This window comes from Aulonocara stuartgranti, assembly GCF_965226115.1.
Source record: "Aulonocara stuartgranti genome assembly, chromosome: 20".
NCBI lineage: Eukaryota > Metazoa > Chordata > Actinopteri > Cichliformes > Cichlidae > Aulonocara > Aulonocara stuartgranti.
Window position 1 is genome coordinate 16,737,849 of NC_138956.1, and position 19,603 is coordinate 16,757,451.

General features: G+C 41.4%; 1 protein-coding gene and 1 long non-coding RNA gene across 2 annotated transcripts; both read right to left on the bottom strand.

The window, feature by feature from the left end:
• Positions 1-591: 591 nt before the first annotated feature.
• On the bottom strand, positions 592-4,561 carry LOC309696354. The gene is made up of 3 exons (XR_014273437.1): positions 4,528-4,561; positions 1,891-1,956; positions 592-936 (listed from the first exon to the last, which is right to left on the bottom strand). It is a non-coding gene; the product is annotated as an uncharacterized lncRNA (long non-coding RNA).
• Positions 4,562-11,348: 6,787 nt separating this feature from the next.
• Positions 11,349-19,192, bottom strand: LOC309697708 (uncharacterized protein; the record flags this gene model as incomplete). Its single annotated transcript, XM_082519826.1, has 8 exons — positions 11,349-12,496; positions 13,836-13,907; positions 17,015-17,232; positions 17,328-17,496; positions 17,796-18,216; positions 18,328-18,418; positions 18,511-18,646; positions 19,162-19,192. The coding sequence occupies 8 exons, from the start codon at positions 19,190-19,192 to the stop codon at positions 11,379-11,381; spliced, it is 2,256 nt and encodes a 751-aa protein (XP_082375952.1). The 3' UTR covers positions 11,349-11,378.
• Positions 19,193-19,603: the final 411 nt, after the last annotated feature.

Here is a 19,603-nt window from a genome sequence, read left to right on the forward strand (position 1 = left end):
ATTCTTAGTATTTGTTGCAGTAACTTTCATCTGATATTTCATTTCTTCATAGCCGTGTTTCTGTATAACTTACATTGGTGGGCACATCATAATTGCTGGACTGAGGCTCTTTAACAGCTGCATCAATCTTAACCTCCTAGGTCCTGGCGTCCAAATATGTGGACATCACATTTTGGGTTATTTAGACCAAAATACTCAATTTTGCTCTACAAGGGCCTGATATCCACTTACGAGGACATTATACTGCTACTGTTCTATCAAAATTTTAAATGGATATCCTCATATGTGGCTCTCATTTTTCTTAGAAACAAAAATCTGGCAAGTCTTTGTTTTTACATTCATCAGGTCCCAATCAGCCCAAATATCAAAGAGAAAATAAAAATGCATGCCATGGAAGAGTTCAGGTCATAGGAGGTTAAGAAAGAAAGTAACAATTGCAGGAACATAGCATAGTTTTTTATAATTTATAATTTATACTTATACTTAGAGTGTGGCTAATTTCCTATCTGGCTATTGAACATCTACAGGTATGTAACAATTTAATAAAAAAAATCTGATGGTACTGATGTCAGTGAAAGACCAAGGGGATAGGCATCTCCATCTGATCAATGCGATGTGGAGACAAGGTAGGTGATTAACACTAACAGTTAAAGAAAAGACTTTTCAACTGTTAATGACTTTTTGTGTTACTACAGGAACTTACAGTGGCTGGCACATCATTGCTCTGAGACTGAGACTCCTGAAGAACTGGAGTCTTACTAATTCCATCTTGCTCCAGTAACTCCAGTGCATTGTTTACTGTATCCAATATTTCAAAACGCCATCTTCCTCTCACATGCAAGACATACACTGGGACCCTGGGATCCGAAGTATTCTCCTCTTTTTTCATTGTCTTGCTCTTGTGAAGAAGCCACCTGGTTTAGGGCATGTGGTGCTCTGTTGTAAAACATTACATGCAAAAATGAACAGTCAGATTAAATGTGGTTCATGTAATGTAGTTCTGTATTGAAAGATCAAGGGATTGGGATGAAAAAATGAAAGCATCAATCATTTGTATTGTATAACTGGAAGATTTAGGGAATATGATGAATAAAATGAAAGAGTTATTCATTTGGATTGATGGAATTCTGATTGAACCAGCATTCAAATAAACCCCTCTTCTCCATCTTCTCCAACTTCTGCTAAAAGGTAACAACAAGGACTCCTAATTCAAGCCTGTTTCCACCGCCACTCCTCCAAAGTTGGCTGTTGTGCTCAATGATTGTTCAGGCATTTAGACAAATGAATTCTGCTGTCTTTTATAGGATGATGGATCTTGGAAAATAGGAATAGCCATTAGGAATTTTATGTGTAACTAATACAATAAGATTTGCACAGCTACCATTAGGAATCTTTTAATTTGAAATTATACCTTGTAAATGAAATCAATAAACTTTGATTCTGTGCTATTAAATAAAGTGCTGTACAAATGTCCACATAAACAAAGGTGTTATCTATTACTATTATTATTATTAGCGGTAATAATAAAATATAATATTAATCAGGATCAGAGAATTTTACTACTGACTGAACCACCTATAAAAATGAATCCAATTGAGCCCCGTGTTGAAATTATTTTTAAAAACACATAAAATATAATCAAATACATAAAATATAAACAAATACATTAAATTAAGTTCAGATGTTTGGTGCACATAGAGTGGCATGTTTCTTAGTCATACCGGGTACATAAGCACAATGTTCAAAGCATTAGTCATTTATATTATAATACTGGAGTGTCTAGGGACAAAGATGAAAATTATGGAAGTTTAGCTATTTTTATTACATAATTGGGAGGACGAGGGATTGGGGTGATAAAAAATGAAAAAATAGGGATTTGTATAGACTTACCTTAAAACAAATCATTGCCAGTTTGCTGTACTCTCATCACACTCTGACATCATTGCTCCTCCCACCCTAGTTAATGACGAGACAGGTCTTTCAGCCAATCAGACGATCTAGTTTGCAATCATTGTCTAGGGTAACAGTTCTTGGAATGTATTATTAAATTAAATAATAACAACAGAATCCAGTCTTTAAGGCTGGACCCAAACTATGCTGCAGGTCCCAAAGTCAAACGATTACTGTGGAATCACAAAAATTGTCTAAATTCTTTAATCTTTAATAAAATGATCAGCGTTGCTGCTCTACCAGGTGTAATAATTACGTTTAACATCCAGGCATCCATCTTTTTTTCCACTCGATAAAAGTTAACATGACAGTTCCCGGTGGTAAGGAACAAATGCAATCGCATGGCAGGATGCTGTAAATGGACCAAACTTCAGTCAGGAGAACAACTGAGAAAATCCATCCACAATATGAGGTTAGTCATTAATTAAGAACTTAATTTATCTCAAGGAAAATTCGTTTGTCAGACACATGCTCAATCATCAACCACTTAGATGTCTTTTTCTGTCTTCCATGATTGCTGTTAGGGGTGGATTTTGATTATCGATTTATCGATTAAAATAGATTCTAGCTTAGATAATGTTGTATTGATTTATTAAAATCCTGAATCGATTTTGAATCTAATTCACAGCTAAAACAGTGACTTAGAGCAGGTACGTGGATTCTGCACACATGCACCCGACAGATCAGAATCAGTGAGATGTCGCCTTTCTCACCTGACAACACGGACGCGCTCGGGGCTGAAAGCCGACAGTTCACTGATTCTGATGTTTCAGTGGGTCAGCGCTTTATGTTTACGCCCTTTTTGCGATAGATTCTGAAGCTGCAGGTTGTATCTCTCTAAACAATATTGACTGAACCAGCAGCAAAAGAAGATCCAAAATAAGCTTCACATTTCCCTTCACATAAACATCATCATAAATTTCATCTTACTTTTGGTGCTTTGCTTTCACCACAATAAAAATCACACTTCATGCAGAGCTATCTCTCTCTCTCTCTCTCTCTCTCTGTGTGTACTTCAAAAACAGTTTCTTGTCTAGAAATCTCAGTTTTCTGCATTATTTACTTGCTTATTACGCACAAGTCTACCATTGTTTACAACGCTGTCAGACGCTGGTTTTTTTTCGCTTTTACTTACTTCCGAAAAGAGAGCCTAATTTTTGCTGTTCAATCAGCTACTGAACAAATGTAAACTTTTTAAAAATTGTGCAAAATTGCATAATGCTTGGTTTTGTCTCTAATAACACCTCAGTAACTTTGCTCTATTTCACTTCAGCAGCATCATGTTTATATGTTGATTAATTGTTTTCTTTCGTTTTTGATCTACTGCAGAATATTTTTAAGGTCATCTGCTATAAAATCCCAGGCCAGGAAAATGATCGTGATCAGAATTTTAATATTTCTGACTGTCTGAGGCAAAAAATTTAACTGAATCGAATCAATCGATTTGGGACATTGTGAATCGGAATCGAATTGATTCTAGAAATCCGTGATGATACCCAGCCCTAGTTTTTGTCCCACTTATCAGCTTTATCCCCTAGTCAAGTCCATGTCTGTTATGTTTCCTTTTTTGCTTTGAAAGTCTGTGTCCTATGTCAATGTATCAAGTTTTGCTTCCCCGTTTATTAGGATCAGCTATGCCTCCCTCCCGTTTGCTATCCCTCGGACTGCACATTCTCCACAACATTCGCCTTCACCCCCTTCACTGCTCACCTGCTCTGCTTGGTGGAGGATGTGCAGCCCGGCCCGGCCTGAAGCTCTGTTAGCTGCCTGGCCAGCAGTTTGGTCATCAACTCTGCCACCAGCTCCATTTTCACCTCAACAATTACTTCAGTCATTAGCTCAGTCTCCTGTTCAGTCACCCTCAGTTCAGTCACGCTCAGCTCAGTCGCCCTTAATTCAGTCTCCTGTATTGCCGCTATCCAAATTTCCTGTATTGCCACTATCCAAGTCTCCTGTGTTGCCGCTAGCTCAGCCATTAGCAGGGCCTGCACCTCAGCCATTAGTTCAACTTCCTGTTCAGTCCATCGCTCAGTCGCCCCTAGCTCAGTTATGTGCTCAGTCGCCTTTAGCTCAGCCATCAGTCCACTCATTGGTTCAGCCATCATCTTCAACTACTCATCTTAAGCAGGGAACACACTTCATAGAAACATTTAATGGTTCTCAAAAGCTGGCCATGTGAGAGACAGTAACTCCCTCCAGGGCCTCCCAGAGGCTGAGTGCCAGCCACCAGCCGACTCAAGACCCCTGGAGGTTAAGACACCAGCGCCAACTACTTCACCTTCCGCCTCCGTCCTCTGCTGGGTTTGTTGGTGAACATTTTCAGCTTCCTGAGGACTGCATCCCGCTGTCGCTACCTGAGCCAAACCAATTTGCTGCTCAACTCCAGCCAGTGTAAGGAATACCAGAGGTCTCTGAGCCTACTGGTTCTGTTTTGTGCTTGGCAGAGGTCCCTGCACCAGCTGGTTCTGCTCTGTATCTGCCAGAGGTCCCTGCATCAGCTGGTTTTGCTCTGTATCTGTCAGAGGTCCCTGCAACTGCTGGTTCCTCTCTTTGTCTGCCTGAGGTCCCTGTACTTACTGGGTCTGTGTCTGTCTCCGCTGGAGGGTCGGAGGGTCCCATCCAGTCATCTGCCTCCACTGGAGAGTCCGAGGGATCACCTCAGCTGTCTTCTGCATCCGCTGGAAGGTCCCAGGAACCTTCTGTACAGCCGGCCTCCGGACCAGCTTTTCACACAGTGGGCCTCCGGAGCTGAACCTTTTTGGACTATTGTGCTCATGGCCTACGGGTCAACCCTTGAACCATCAGTGAACTGTTCTGTGAGCTCCTGCGTTTCTCGTGGACTTTCTGTTTTCACCTTTTGGGTCCTCAGTTATTCCTCTACACAGCTCACTCCGCTAGCCGTGAGAAGTTGTTGAAATACAGCAGGAGAAAAATAATCACATAGAGTGCAATGATCACAAAAAACAGCAATGAGGATTATCTACATGAACAATTTGTCCAAACATCCACGTCTGCACCTGAAAGTTATCAGTTTCTACGAATAAAATGTAAACATGATTGGATTTATTATAATGTATAAAATATCAGTGTATTATGAAGAGAAACTGCTCTTACCTACAAAGTTCTTATACAGGATGTTCAGCTTGTTGGCTCTGGAGTTGACCAAAGGGTGCTTCATTGTGAGCTTTCTAGGGAGCTTGGAAGGAAAAATGCCTGGATTTCCTTATGTTGCTTGCCGATGTTTCACCTCTCTACCAAGAAGCTTCTTCAGTTCTAAGGTCAAACGTATTGCTTATTGCACTGTAGAGGCTGGTGAGAGACAGTATTTCGTTTCAGGCTGGGTAACTGTGGAGTGCCAGGACTGCCATAATGAATTAATTAAATACTCCATTAAATAATTAATTAAATGTGTCAATAATTAATTAGAATTGGAATTAATTAATTAAATAAATAGTTATGACACATGTAATTAATTAATTATTGACACATTTAATTAATTCTTTATTTATTTCACATTTTAATTAATTATTGACACATTTAATTAATTGTTGACACATTTAATTAATTATTTAATGATACATTTATTTATTTCATTTTGGCAGTCCTGGCGCCTGGCTCTCATCATGAAATAATTTTATCTGTCAGCCTCACCCATCAAACTCAGGGGGCGGGGTTAACGCTGATCGAGTCAAAACCATTGCTTTGGCCTGGTGGCCATTGTTTCTAGCACACAACAACCGGCATGTGGAAGCTAACAGAACTGAACTTTGAAAAACCCTGTTCGTGTGTCACCAAATACCGTTTTAATATTTTTTTAGCCGAGAATGTAGTGGTTTAATCTTCATGTGTCTGGTCGGTTTGTCAAGATACAGCCTCTTTGCAAAAGTGCTTCGATGATTTCGGAGATGTCTGCCCAGTCTCACGGCAAAGCATGGGATAGACCCGCTCGCCTCGCAAGCAATCCCACCGACAAAGCGCAGGCCCCGGTACACAGCTGTAATAACCCCCGCTGACTTCTTTTACTGAGGTTATATTTATCGGTGTTTTATTTCCTGATGTTCTTATGTGTCCTACGTGTTTCAGTCGCCAATTCTGAATTATAACTAACATTAAAAACATGTTTAAGGAGGAGAGAGAGCAAATAAATCTGTTTAACATCTGATCTTTGGGTTTTTGTTCAGCAATCAGCGTGACCTGTGTATAAACGCATAAAAGAGATAACGTTGGTGTTTCCGTCATGTAGTAACTGCTGGCTTTAACTGTACAAAGGTTGTTCGACACTATGAAACACATACAGACTTCATGATGTTCGGCTAATATTTTTATTGTGAATATTAATCATGAGGGTAAACGGCCCTGTACACCACGGAGCGAGGTCAGCATATCCACGATATCCTCAGCTCCATGAGTTAACACAAAGTTTCTCAGCTGACTATCTAACTTCCAACTATTCCAGAGACGTGAAAATATACAACATAAAGAAAAGTGTAAGAGACTCAGCAGCAGATTAGAATAACAGTTATACATTTAATAAATCACCAAATGAATCCAAGAAACGAGCAAACCTGTTCGGACAGTTTGAGTTTGTGTTCCCTCAGCTGCAGACTCGCTGCTGTTTAAATGTTTGAAAAGGAAGATTAGATATAAAGCAAACGTCAAACATAGACTCAGTCTGCCTTCACATTTGATATGAGGCCAGCACGTATAGTGGCTGTGTCCTGTTTTAAGATCATACATGTAAAATTGTTGTCTGACCTGTGTCGATCCAGCCGCTCAGAGTCCGTGGTTACCATGGTTACTGCATAAGCAGCTATAATGTTAACAGCTGGCACTGAGGAAACCTACCGGCAGCATGGGTGTTTATGTTTTTCATTGCAAAAGAACCGTCTGAATGGTTAACTGAAGTTAACTTGGATAAATTATAGTTAAGGAGTATCACAGATAATGCCTACGTGAGCTGTGTGACTGTTCACCACTACACTGAAATCAGTAGGCTATTACTGAAATACACGTGCTATATCATAAACTATAATATAAATAGGGAGGTCCTATTAACATGTTTAGTTTTAAAGGACACCTTCCTGCCTTTAGTCTCATTCATGAGCAGTATTAGTTTTCTTCTAACATCCAGAAGTCTGCACGATGTGTTTCATAGTTTGTAATAAGCCTTTGACAGGTAAACATAACATGACCGAAAAAGCAACAAAAAAAACGAGAGAGAGAGAGTGTTGACATAAGAAGAGAAAATGCTCTCAATTATGGAGACAGGCAAATGGTTCATTTATGTTTGATGTGTGTTTATTCCTCCCTAAATATCGTCGGTGAAGTTTGCCATGCACGTCAGATTTTCCTGCGTGTCCTGGGTCTGCCCCGGGGCCTCCTCCCGGTGGGACATGCCTGGAACACCTCACCCAGGAGGCGCCCAGGGGGCATCCTTGTCAGATGCCCGAACCACCTCAGCTGGCTCCTTTCGATGTGGAGCAGCAGCTGCTCTACTCTGAGCCCCTCCCGGATGGCCGAACTTCTCACCCTATCTCTAAGGGAGAGGCCAGCCACCCTTCGGAGGAAGCTCATTTCTGCCGCTTGTATCCGCGATCTCGTTCTTTCGGTCACTACCCACAGCTCGTGGCCATAGGTGAGGGTAGGGACGTAGATCGACCGGTAAATTGAGAGCTTCGCTTTTACACTCAGCTCCCTCTTCACCACGACGGACCGGTGCAACGTCCGCATTACTGCAGCTGCAGCCCCAATCCGTCTGTCGATCTCCGGTTCCCTTCTCCCATCACTCGCGAACAAGACCCCGAGATACTTGAACTCCTCCACTTGGGGCAGGAACTCATCCCCGACCCGGAGTGGGCACTCCACCCTTTTCCGGCTGAGAACCATGGCCTCGGATTTGGAGGTGCTGATCCTCATTCCCGCTGCTTCACACTCGGCTGCGAACCGTTCCAGTGCGAGCTGGAGGCCTTCACCCGATGAAGCCAACAGAACCACATCATCTGCAAAAATCAGAGATGAGATTCTGAGGCCACCAAAGCGAAAGCCCTCCGCCACTTGGCTGCGCCTAGAAATCCTGTCCATAAAAATTATGAACAGAACCGGAGACAAAGGGCAGCCCTGGCGAAGCCCATCACCCACCGGGAACGAGTCCGACTTATTGCCGGCAATGCGAACCAAGCTCTTGCAACGGTTGTATAGGGATCGAATGGCCCGTAGCAATGGGCCAGACACCCCATATTCCCGCAACACCTCCCACAGGACACCCCGAGGGACACGGTCGAATGCCTTCTCCAAGTCCACAAAACACATGTAGACTGGTTGGGCAAACTCCCATGCACCCTCAAGTATCCTGGAGAGGATAAAGAGCTGGTCCAGTGTTCCGCGACCAGGACGAAAACCGCATTGTTCCTCCTGTATCCGAGGTTCGACTAACGGACGAACTCTCCTTTCCAGCACCCTGGCATAGACTTTCCCAGGGAGGCTGAGGAGTGTGATCCCCCTGTAGTTGGAACACACCCTCCGGTCCCCTTTCTTAAAGATGGGGACCACCACCCCGGTCTGCCAGTCCACAGGTACTGCCCCTGATCTCCACGCAACATTGCAGAGGCGTGTCAACCAGGACAGCCCTACAACGTCCAGAGCCTTCAGGAACTCGGGGCGGACCTCATCAACACCAGGGGCTCTGCCACCAAGGAGTTGTTTAACTGCCTCAGTGACCTCGCCCCCGGAAATTGGCGGGTCATTCCCCTCATCCCCAGACTCTGCTTCCTCCTCGGAAGACGTGTCAGTGGGATTAAGGAGGTCCTCGAAGTATTCCTTCCACCGCCTGACAATTTTCTCAGTCGACGTCAGCAGCGCTCCGCCAGCACTATACACAGTGCAGGTAGAGCACCGCTTTCCCCTCCTGAGACGTCTGACGGTTTGCCAGAATCTCTTCGAGGCAGTCCGAAAGTCTTTTTCCATGGCCTCTCCGAACTCCTCCCACACCCGAGTTTTTGCTTCAGCCACTGCCCGAGCCGCATTCCGCTTGGCCTGTCGATACCTGTCGGCTGCCTCCGGAGTCCCACAGGCTAACCAAGCCCGATAGGACTCCTTCTTCAGACTGGTGGCTCCCTTCACCTCTGGTGTCCACCATTTGGTTCGCGGATTACCACCACGGCAGGCACCCACCACCTTGCGGCCGCAGCTCAATGCAGCAGCTTCGGCAATGGAGACGCTGAACATGGTCCATTCGGACTCAATGTCCCCAGTCTCCCTCGGAATGCTGTTGAAGCTCTGCCGGAGGTGTGCGTTGAAGATCTCGCGGACTGGGGCCTCTGCTAGACGTTCCCAGCACACCCTCACTACGCGTTTAGGTGCACCAGGTCTGTCCAGCGTCCTCCCCCGCCACCTGATCCAACTCACCACTAGGTGGTGATCAGTTGACAGCTCAGCCCCTCTCTTTACCCGAGTGTCCAGAACATATGGTCGCAGGTCTGCTGATACGATTACAAAATCGATCATCGACCTACGGCCTAGAGCGTCCTGGTGCCACGTGCACTTATGGACACTCTTATGTTCGAACAGGGTGTTCGTTATGGCCAAACTGTGGTTAGCACAGAAGTCCAATAACAGAGCACCGCTCGGGTTCAGATCAGGGAGGCCGTTCCTCCCAATCACGCCCCTCCAGGTCTCGCTGTCGTTACCCACGTGAGCATTGAAGTCTCCCAGCAGGACAACAGAGTCTCCAGGTGGAGCACCCTCCAGCACCCCCCCCCAGGGACTCTAAGAAGGCTGGGTACTCTGAACTGCCACTCGGCGCATAAGCGCAGATGACAGTCAGGACCCGTTCCCCGACCCTAAGGCGCAGGGAACAAACCCTCTCGTCCACTGGGAAAAACCCCAACGTACCGGCAGCAAGCCGAGGGGATATTAGGATACCCACCCCAGCCCGCCGCCTCTCACCAGGGGCAACTCCAGACTGAGACAGAGTCCAGCCCCTCTCCAGGAGACTGGTTCCAGAGCCCAAGCCATGTGTAGAGGTGAGCCCGACTATATCTAGCCGGTACCTCTCAACCTCACGCACTAACTCAGGCTCCTTTCCCACCAGAGAGGTGACATTCCATGTCCCTATTGCCAGTCTTGGCAGCCGGGGGTCAGTCCGCCAGGGCCTCCGCTCCTGGCCGCCACCCGACACACAATGCACCCGACCCCTATGGCGCCTCCTGCGGGTGGTGGGCCTGCGGGAGGATGGGCCCATGTCTCCTCTTCGGGCTGTGCCCGGCCGGGCCCCATAATAATTAATTATTGCCACATTTAATTAATTCATTATGGCAGTCCTGGCACTCCATAGGGTAACACCATACGAAATGACAATAAACTTCTTGAGTCTTGAAATGGTGGAGAATCCCAGATTTAAGCCCTAAAGGAGTGACCCCAAGGGGGTCTACGATGACCTAAACTAGGATGACCTGAATTACTGAGAACCTTCACAGATTTATTTTGAACAACACTTCACATTTGCATTTCCACTAATTGGAGCACAAATAATTTTTAATATCTACAGCATCAGTTAAAACCAATAAATCTGAGAAGTCAAACGCATAAAGAATAAACAGTAAAACACACCTGCTATGATTGATGTTCTTATTCTGGTTTTTTTTTTTTCTTTTTTTTTTTTTTGGGGGGGGGGGGGGGGAGATCGATTTCCAAAGACACACTGCATACAGAGAAAAGTAAAAAAAAATCCCTTAATATCTTTGAATAATTGATTAAGATTTATTTTCTATGGGTTGCATTAGGAAATGGGATGGGAAAAAAAATGAAACATTAGACATTTCTTTGCCAAAATTGGATTGAAAAAAACTGAATAATTAGTTATTTAGATAGAAGAAATTGTAATTGGGCTTACCATTAAACACATCACAATGTTGTTATTTGGAATCAGGTATAATTTGTGAGGACTTTTATTTGTGTTAATTCAGCTAATGTTATTAATAACATCTGCATAGCATGCCTGTATAAAATATGAGTTATTTGGAATTACAGCTTGGAAATGAAATCCATGACTAATGATTGTAGAACAAAGACACGTCATTTTCAAATTGAACAGAAAATTTTTTATTGATTTTATTTTTCTCCATTTGGCATTTGTTATAAACAACATATGCATATCAATATTTGTCTTTTTTTAAACAACTATTATTTTAGAAGTAAAAAAATAAAAACAATACTTAAACTTAACTAAAAAACTTGCATGATCAAAGTGAGTAAAATGTAAAGAAAAAAAAAACCCAGAGCAACTGTGTAAAATCAGTAACAAAAAAACTCACATGATCACAAAGGTCTTGAAAATTTAGTATAATTAAAAATTGCAACCAAAGAACTCTGAGATCAACAGGATCTAACATTTACATTCTCTCTCTGGACATGACCTTGTCCTTGTGTTGTCATTGTGTTTTCATTCCTTCCTCTGTTGTATCTCCTGATCTCAAATCGTTTTTTTCTTTAACTGTGGTCTCCATCTGTGGTCCCTGTTCCTTTATCTCTGTGTCCTCTGTGCTGAGTGCTTTGTCTTTTTCTGTAGTCTCTGTCTGTGTTCTCATTCCTTCCTCTGTTGTTCCTTCTGATCTCAAATTATGTTTTTCTTCAGCTGTGGTCTCCATCTGTGGTCTCTGTTCCTTTATGTCTGTGTCCTCTGTGCTCAGTGCTTTGTCTTTTTCTGTAGTCTCTGTCTGTGGTCTCATTCCTTCCTCTGTTGTTCCTTCTGATCTCAAATTATGTTTTTCTTCAGCTGTGGTCTCCATCTGTGGTCTCTGTTCCTTTATGTCTGTGTCCTCTGTGCTCAGTGCTTTGTCTTTGTCTGTAGTCTCTGTCTGTGGTCTCATTCCTTCCTCTGTTGTTCCTTCTGATCTCAAATAATTTTTTTCTTCAGCTGTGGTCTCCATCTGTGGTCCCTGTTCCTTTATGTCTTTGTCCTCTGTGCTGAGTGCTATGTCTTTTTCTGTAGTCTCTGTATGTTGCCCATTTTTATCTTCAGCTATGTCAATTGTGCTCAATCCTTTGTTCTTTTCCTTATTTTTTCTTGTAATATCTCTGACTCTTTGTATGACTTTTTGTCTTTTGCTGGTATCTTTAGGTGCCTCTTTAGTCTTGTGACTTCTGAGCATCTTTGGACTTAACAGCTGTTTTGCAGTCAGGCTCTTTGGTCTTTTTCTTTCTTGCTTGTTGCCCTTTTGCCTTGTTTCTCTGCTTTCATCACACTTCGCCAAAGAGCTTTTCTTCATTAGAGACCTTTTCCTCTTTTTTGGGTGTGCCACTGGAGACTCATAGCTAGTCCCAGGGCCATCTTCTTTTACTCTAACTGTGTCTTTGTTTTCAGTTGTTCCTTCTTCCCTCAAATCGTTTTTTTCTTTAACCCTGGTCTCCATCTGTGGTCCCTGTTCCTTTATGTCTTTGTCCTCTGTGCTGAGTGCTTTGTCTTTATCTGTAGTTACTGTGTGTTGCCCATTGTCATTTGTCCTCAATCCTTTCTCTTTTTCTGTAGTCTCTCTCTGTGTTGTCATTCCTATTGAGTAACATAGAGGTTGCACAGTAAGACACAAGGGATAGGGAAGCATATCCATTATATTCAGTGTTGGGGAGTAACGGAATACATGTACCGCCGTTACGTATTTAGAATACAAAATATGAGTAACTGTATTCCGTTACAGTTACAGTTTAAAAAGGTGGTATTCAGAATACAGTTACTTTGTTGAAATAAATGGATTACACTGCGGTACTTTCCTGTTTCATTTTGTCGCGGGTCAGGACTGTTTGGGTTTTGTTTGACAGCTACGTTCTGTTGTTCCAGGCGGCAGCGTTACGGTTGCCATGGTTACAGGGCGACGCTCTCTCTCTCTCTGCGCGACTGTGTGTTTCCTGGGTGAGAGAGCGCCTTTTCGTTGTTGTTGTTGTGCTAAGCTAACAGGCAGAATGCTACAAGCATAGCTCTAAAGAATGTAGCATCATGGGCAGTGTAGTCAGTGTTGCAGGGAGAATGGACTGCCATACACGTTATGGGTCTGTGAGCGCGAGGAGGGAGAAAAAGGGGAGTGGAAAGGTACGAGTTGTCGTCGAGGAAAACGGGAGCTGGAAGCATGTAAATATAATAATAACCACTTCAGCCAAGAAGAGTGCCTGACGAGCCCAGTTGTAAGTAAGCTATTAAGACTCGACTGTACACCGTGTTTGTGTTTTCCTCCGAAAACAATAAGTTCCGTTGGAGCAGCCTTTCAACGCCTCTCTCTGTCTCTCGCAAAAAAAGTGACCCACACAACAAAGTAAAGCTATTTTTCGGCTACGAGCCGACAGGGACCCCGCCGTATTAGTCAGAGGTCCCTTTACTACGGTTCGGAGCCGCGGACCTTCAGTAATAGTAATAAATCACACAGCAATAGTACATTCACGTAGTTGTAAAAAGCATGATAATATATTAAGTAATCCAAAGTATTCAGAATACGTTACTGTCATTGAGTAACGTAACGGAATACGTTACAGAATACATTTTGGGGCATGTATTCTGTATTCTGTAACAGAATACATTTTAAAAGTAACCTTCCCAACACTGATTATATTGCTATATACTCCCCCTAATACAATCCTATATAAACATCACAAATGCTACTGTTTGTATATGTATTATATATTTGAAGAAAAATCAAAAGTCCAACAAGTGATTATAAATGAGCAGTCTGTTATAATTGAAAGCAAAAAGTTCTGTCATATATTTCTGTAAATCTGAGATTCTGAACTATATATACATACAGATTACAGCTGGTAAGTAAATATTATATAATTTCTCATTAACAGAGATATTATTGGGGTTATTAGAGTTGTCCTTATGGAGAAATGAACTACACACTTACCAAGTGCTTCAGGGATGTGTGTGGTGGCCATCTGGAGAAAATCAGTGATGTGGACAGGATCTACAAGCATTTCTAAAAGACACAGAATGTTTTTATGTTCCTGCAGCTCCAGTCATGCTCATTCATGCTGCACGCAATGATGTAAATATAAAACAGGTTGTATTTCAGACCTAATACAGATTTTTATGATATATTGAATTGAAATTGCTAATTCAAGCAACCAATGATTTATGAAGAAACATCCTGAAAAACAACAGGGGTGCACAAAAACAACAGGTTGTAGTTTAGACCTAATTTTTTTCAAAAAATTATTTTGTAAGGAAGAAGAACTGGCGACCAGAGCTCACAGTATATGAAAATGAATTGGATTGCCATTTTGAACTTAAATCTTACTTTCAATCCAGAATACTAACCCTTTCAATTTATTTATCCTACTTCCTAAACTTTCCAAGTTTACCAAGCTTAGTACTGAATATAACACATTCATGTGAAAAATTAATTCTTCGATCTTAAATATGATCAACCTATCTCTAATAATCGGCTATGTACCACAGGCCTTCAAGCTGGCTGTAGTTAAACCTTTACTCAAAAAGCCATCTCTAGACCCAGCAGTCTTATCTAATTATAGGCCAATCTCCAACCTTCCTTTCATATCAAAAATCCTTGAAAGAGTAGTTGTCAAACAGCTAACAGATCATCTGCAGAGGAATGGTTTATTTGAAGAGTTTCAGTCAGGTTTCAGAGCTCAGCACAGCACAGAAACAGCTTTAGTGAAGGTTACAAATGATCTTCTTATGGCCTCTGACAGTGGACTCATCTCTGTGCTTGTCCTGCTAGACCTTAGTGCAGCATTCGATACTGTTGACCATAATATCCTATTAGAGCAATTAGAACATGCTGTAGGTATTACAGGTACTGTGCTGCAGTGGTTTGTATCATATCTATCTAATAGACTCCAATTTGTGCATGTAAATGGAGAGTCCTCTTCACACACTGAGGTTAATTATGGAGTTCCACAGGGTTCAGTGCTAGGACCAATTCTGTTTACATTATACATGCTTCCCTTAGGCAGTATCATTAGAAGACATAGCATACATTTTCACTGCTATGCTGATGGCACCCAGCTCTATCTGTCCATGAAGCCAGATGACACACACCAATTAGTTAAACTGCAGGAATGTCTTAAAGACATAAAGACCTGGATGGCCGCTAACTTTCTGCTTCTTAATTCAGATCAAACTGAGGTTATTGTACTCGGCCCTGAAAATCTTAGAAATATGGTATCTAACCAGATTCTTACTCTGGATGGCATTACCTTGGCCTCCAGTAACGCTGTGAGGAACCTTGGAGTCATTTTTGACCAGGACATGTCCTTCAACGCACATATTAAACAAATATATAAGACTGCTTTCTTCCATTTTCGCAACATCTCTAAAATTAGAAATATCCTGTCTCAGAGTGACGCTGAAAAACTAGTTCATGCATTTATTACTTCCAGGCTGGACGACTGTAATTCATTATTATCAGGATGTCCAAAAAACTCGCTGAAAAGCCTTCAGCTAATCCAAAATGCTGCAGCAAGAGTCCTGACAGGGACTAGAATGAGAGAGCATATTTCTCCTGTTTTGGCTTCCCTTCATTGGCTTCCTGTTAAATCCAGAATTGAATTCAAAATCCTGCTCCTCACATACAAGGTCTTAAATAATCAGGCCCCATCTTATCTTAATGACCTTGTAGTACCATATCACCCTATTTGAGCGCTTCGCTCTCGCTCTGCAGGCCTACTTGTTGTTCCTAGAGTATTTAAAAGTAGAATGGGAGGCAGAGCCTTCAGTTTTCAGGCCCCTCTTCTGTGGAACCAGCTTCCAGTTTGGATTCGGGAGACAGACACTATCTCTACTTTTAAGATTAGGCTTAAAACTTTCCTTTTTGCTAAAGCATATAGTTAGGGCTGGACCAGGTGACCCTGAATCCTCCCTTAGTTATGCTGCAATAGATGTAGGGTGCCGGGGGATTCCCATGATGCATTGAGTTTTTCCTTTCCAGTCACCTTTCTCACTCACTATGTGTTAACAGACCTCTCTGCATTGAATCAGATCTGTTATTAACCTCTGTCTCTCTTCCACAGCATGTCTTTATCCTGTCTTCCTTCTCTCACCCCATCCGGTCGCAGCAGATGGCCGCCCCTCCCTGAGCCTGGTTCTGCCGGAGGTTTCTTCCTGTTAAAAGGGAGTTTTTCCTTCCCACTGTCGCCAAAGTGCTTGATCATAGGGGGTCATATGATTGTTGGGTTTTTCTCTGTATCTATGAAGCGCCTTAAGCGCCAACTTTTGTTGTGATTTGGCGCTATATAAATAATTGAATTGAATTGAATTGAAAAAAGGAAATATCAATATCCTAAATTTTGATAGTCTCATTTCCGTGACCATTTTTGTCTTTGTGTTTTTTGACAGTATAGTTCATTTTATCAGTAGGTATCTTTAATTTGATTACTATTTTGCTTATTGTTTAGATATTTTATGTTGTTTCTTTCTGCATTTGTATGTTTAGTTATGTGTTGCCACTGGTTAGTTACTGGTCACGTTTCCTGTTTTTGGTGCCAATTTTATGTTGTTTAGTTTAACATTTACCCCCTGATTAATTTTGTTTTCTACATCTGTGGTAGATTCTCTCTGCTTTATTTTTGTCCTCCTGAACTTTGTATACGAATTAGTATCCATGGTGTGCCTCTGTTTCCTTGTGGTGACATACTGTTTTCCCATGTAGAAAGTAGATAAAAAGAAAGTAAACAGAAACTAGAAAATGAAGCCTAACAGCTCTGCATTTCCTAGTTTCTGTTTACTTTCTGTTTTGTACATTGTATACAGTGGTACTTCTGAAATATCATTGTGTTTGTCCGCTATATGATATGTTGAACTGAAATTGCTAATCCAAGCAACCAATGATTAATAAAGAAAAACCATGAAAGTTATCAGGGTTCCACAAACTTTTGCATGCCACTGTGTAAATACAGCACAGAAAATATATACTTGTATACAATTTATACTTTAGATTATAACATTTTGAGTCCTCCTTCCTCACTACATCACAGTAATGACATTGTGACATTTATAAATAATGTATTTGTTACACATGCTAGGTAACGACAGTGATGAATAAGTAGTAAAGTTGGATCTTACGTGATTTTTTGATCCGGATGGCTTGCCTGTGGGTGTGCAACTCCCTTCTGCTCTTCTTCATTTCCAACTGAAGTGCAAATAAAGTCCCCTTTAAAGCCTTACGGGAGGCTCTGACCTCTGGCAGTTGTGCATCAATTAGAAATTTCAAGAACGCCCTCACATTTCCAATCCGAATCCTTTTGGTTGTCACGGCATGTTTATTCAGATAAGTTGTCCATCTAAAAAAGGCCCACAAACAAACACAAATCAGTAATCACTTTAGTATTATTGAGATTACTGGACTAATATATCACAGATATTTGTAAAAATGTACTCAGTCAGTCTTTCTCTGTTGTCCATAAATGCAAACGTCATTGCAGGGACTTGATTGTGAGACATGAAATATGCCCAGGCACGGACATATTGGACCCGTTGTTTGGCGTTGTCGACATCCTTTTTACTTGTTCCACAAATGTGCTGAAACCAAGCATTCAGGACTTTCTCTGTTTAAAATAAAGTGTAGTAACAACATAGCAATTAGGAGTGTCATGACAAATTGATGAAGTACAGAAAACATTCTTCTAATTGAATTGGTTGACAATGATATTTGGAAGATATTGCTAATTAGCAGGATTTAACTTCCTTGATAGAATTCAATTAAATTCCATTCAAGTCACAACAACATTTGCCTCAAGGCACTTTATACTTTAAGATAGAGCCTACAATAATAAATAGAACAACCAGTTATCCAAATTCACATTACACTACACAACAAAAAACACTTTTGTTAAATAATTCATACCAAATTTAGGAAGCCGGGCTGTTGGGTCAGGTTTATGTCTTTCAAATTTCTGGCGCTTTGGGGGGTTGAGGGGTTTGAGGCCAGGTTTATCCTTAGAGGATTTCAGTCTTTTCAGTTTACTTTTCAGTTGTTGTAGTTTCAAATGCAGTTCTTTGCAATTTTTGCAAGTCTGATGTTGGACTTGAGCATCATCTGACTGATTGACAGGGGAATGGACTGAGCTGTCTTCTCTAATCTCTGCAGATTCTTCACTGGTGTCACTGCTATCACTTTGCTCCTCTTGATCACTGCTTTCAGTCAGCTGCTCTATGTCCAGTGAGGTCACCATTGGAGGCTGTGGATCTGAACGTCTGAGAGCTTTGAGGGCTTTCAGATTAGCCAATCGTTTCGCTGTCCTCATTACTTTCTTCTGATCTGATTTCTGAAAGGGTATAAACAATAGAACAGCAATGTTTGAGAAAGTTAGTGAAACATGTCACATAAGAATGCATTCTAATTTAACAACAAAATGTAAGCTATACAAAACACTAACCTCAATCTCACAGTGGACATTTTCCAAGTGCTTGTCCAGTCTTATACGGTTTTTAACTTTACATACTGGACAGTCCAGCCTGCCCCTGTAACTGCATATCACATCCAGTTTGACAAATGTAACTACAACTACCACTTTAAATTGTTGCAATGTTTTTTCATATACTGTATGACAGTGACTTACACTGTAGAGCAGTAATTTAGCAGTAAATGTAATTCTTCTTTGTTTACAACATGGTGGTATTTTTTTAAATGCTGCCCAACTGCAACATATGGAATCAAGCATATTGGGCATTCTGTCATCTGACGTGGCATTTTTCCTGTAGAGAAGAATACACATCAGAACAGGTGAATAATTTTTTGCCAACAAGTCTTCAAATTGAGGAGCATATGTCCCAATACTTGAAAAATAAGAAGAGAAATATAAGAAAACCTTGATATATATATAAAAAGCCTACCACTTTGAATTGGAATCAGGACTTTGGTGGCATTTTAATGGCAGTTTGAAGGAAGAACTCCTTTTTAACATGGACGGTTATTTAAGATTTGGAAGCATCGCAAATTTGTGTTGTTAAAGAATTTCAAGGGTCAATGTCTCTATGCGCTGATTTCTGTATGTGTACTTATTTACTGTAGGGCTATGTTCCTTTTTGATTTGACACATAATCTGTCTAGCAGGCAGATGAAGCCTAAAAACATTTTTCACTCGAAATGATACGCAGATAGTACGATTAAAATAAATTCAATGGGCGCTCACAGACAATTACATAGGTCTTAATGTGTGGTGCTACAAGGTATAAAAGTATGAACAAAATAAAAACATTTTGTTACTCACTTGTTTCTTGACTGTGACAATATGTCACCATTCACGTAGGAATTAAGAAAGGAAACCTAAAAAAATGAAAAAACGAAATAAGAATAATGGGAAACAGGGAAATTAAAATCTTTTAAACATTAGTGATTTATATTTAATAGTTGGAATTTTACTATTTAAATGTTACAAAAGAGATTAGGGATTGGGATCTTACAGTTGGAAGGATTTAGTGAATTTTATCCCAACTTACCTCTATGTAATTCCACAATCTTCAACTGAAACACTAACAGCTCTGCATATAACCTACGGGGATCTTAGCATTCAGATCTTCCAACCCATCATGCCCTCTGCTTTTATCATGTGATCTCTTACCAATAGTGTATATCTGAACTTGGAATGGAGGATTACTCGTTTGGAACTTTAAATGTAACTTAACTAACATAATTTGCATATCTTCCTTTGG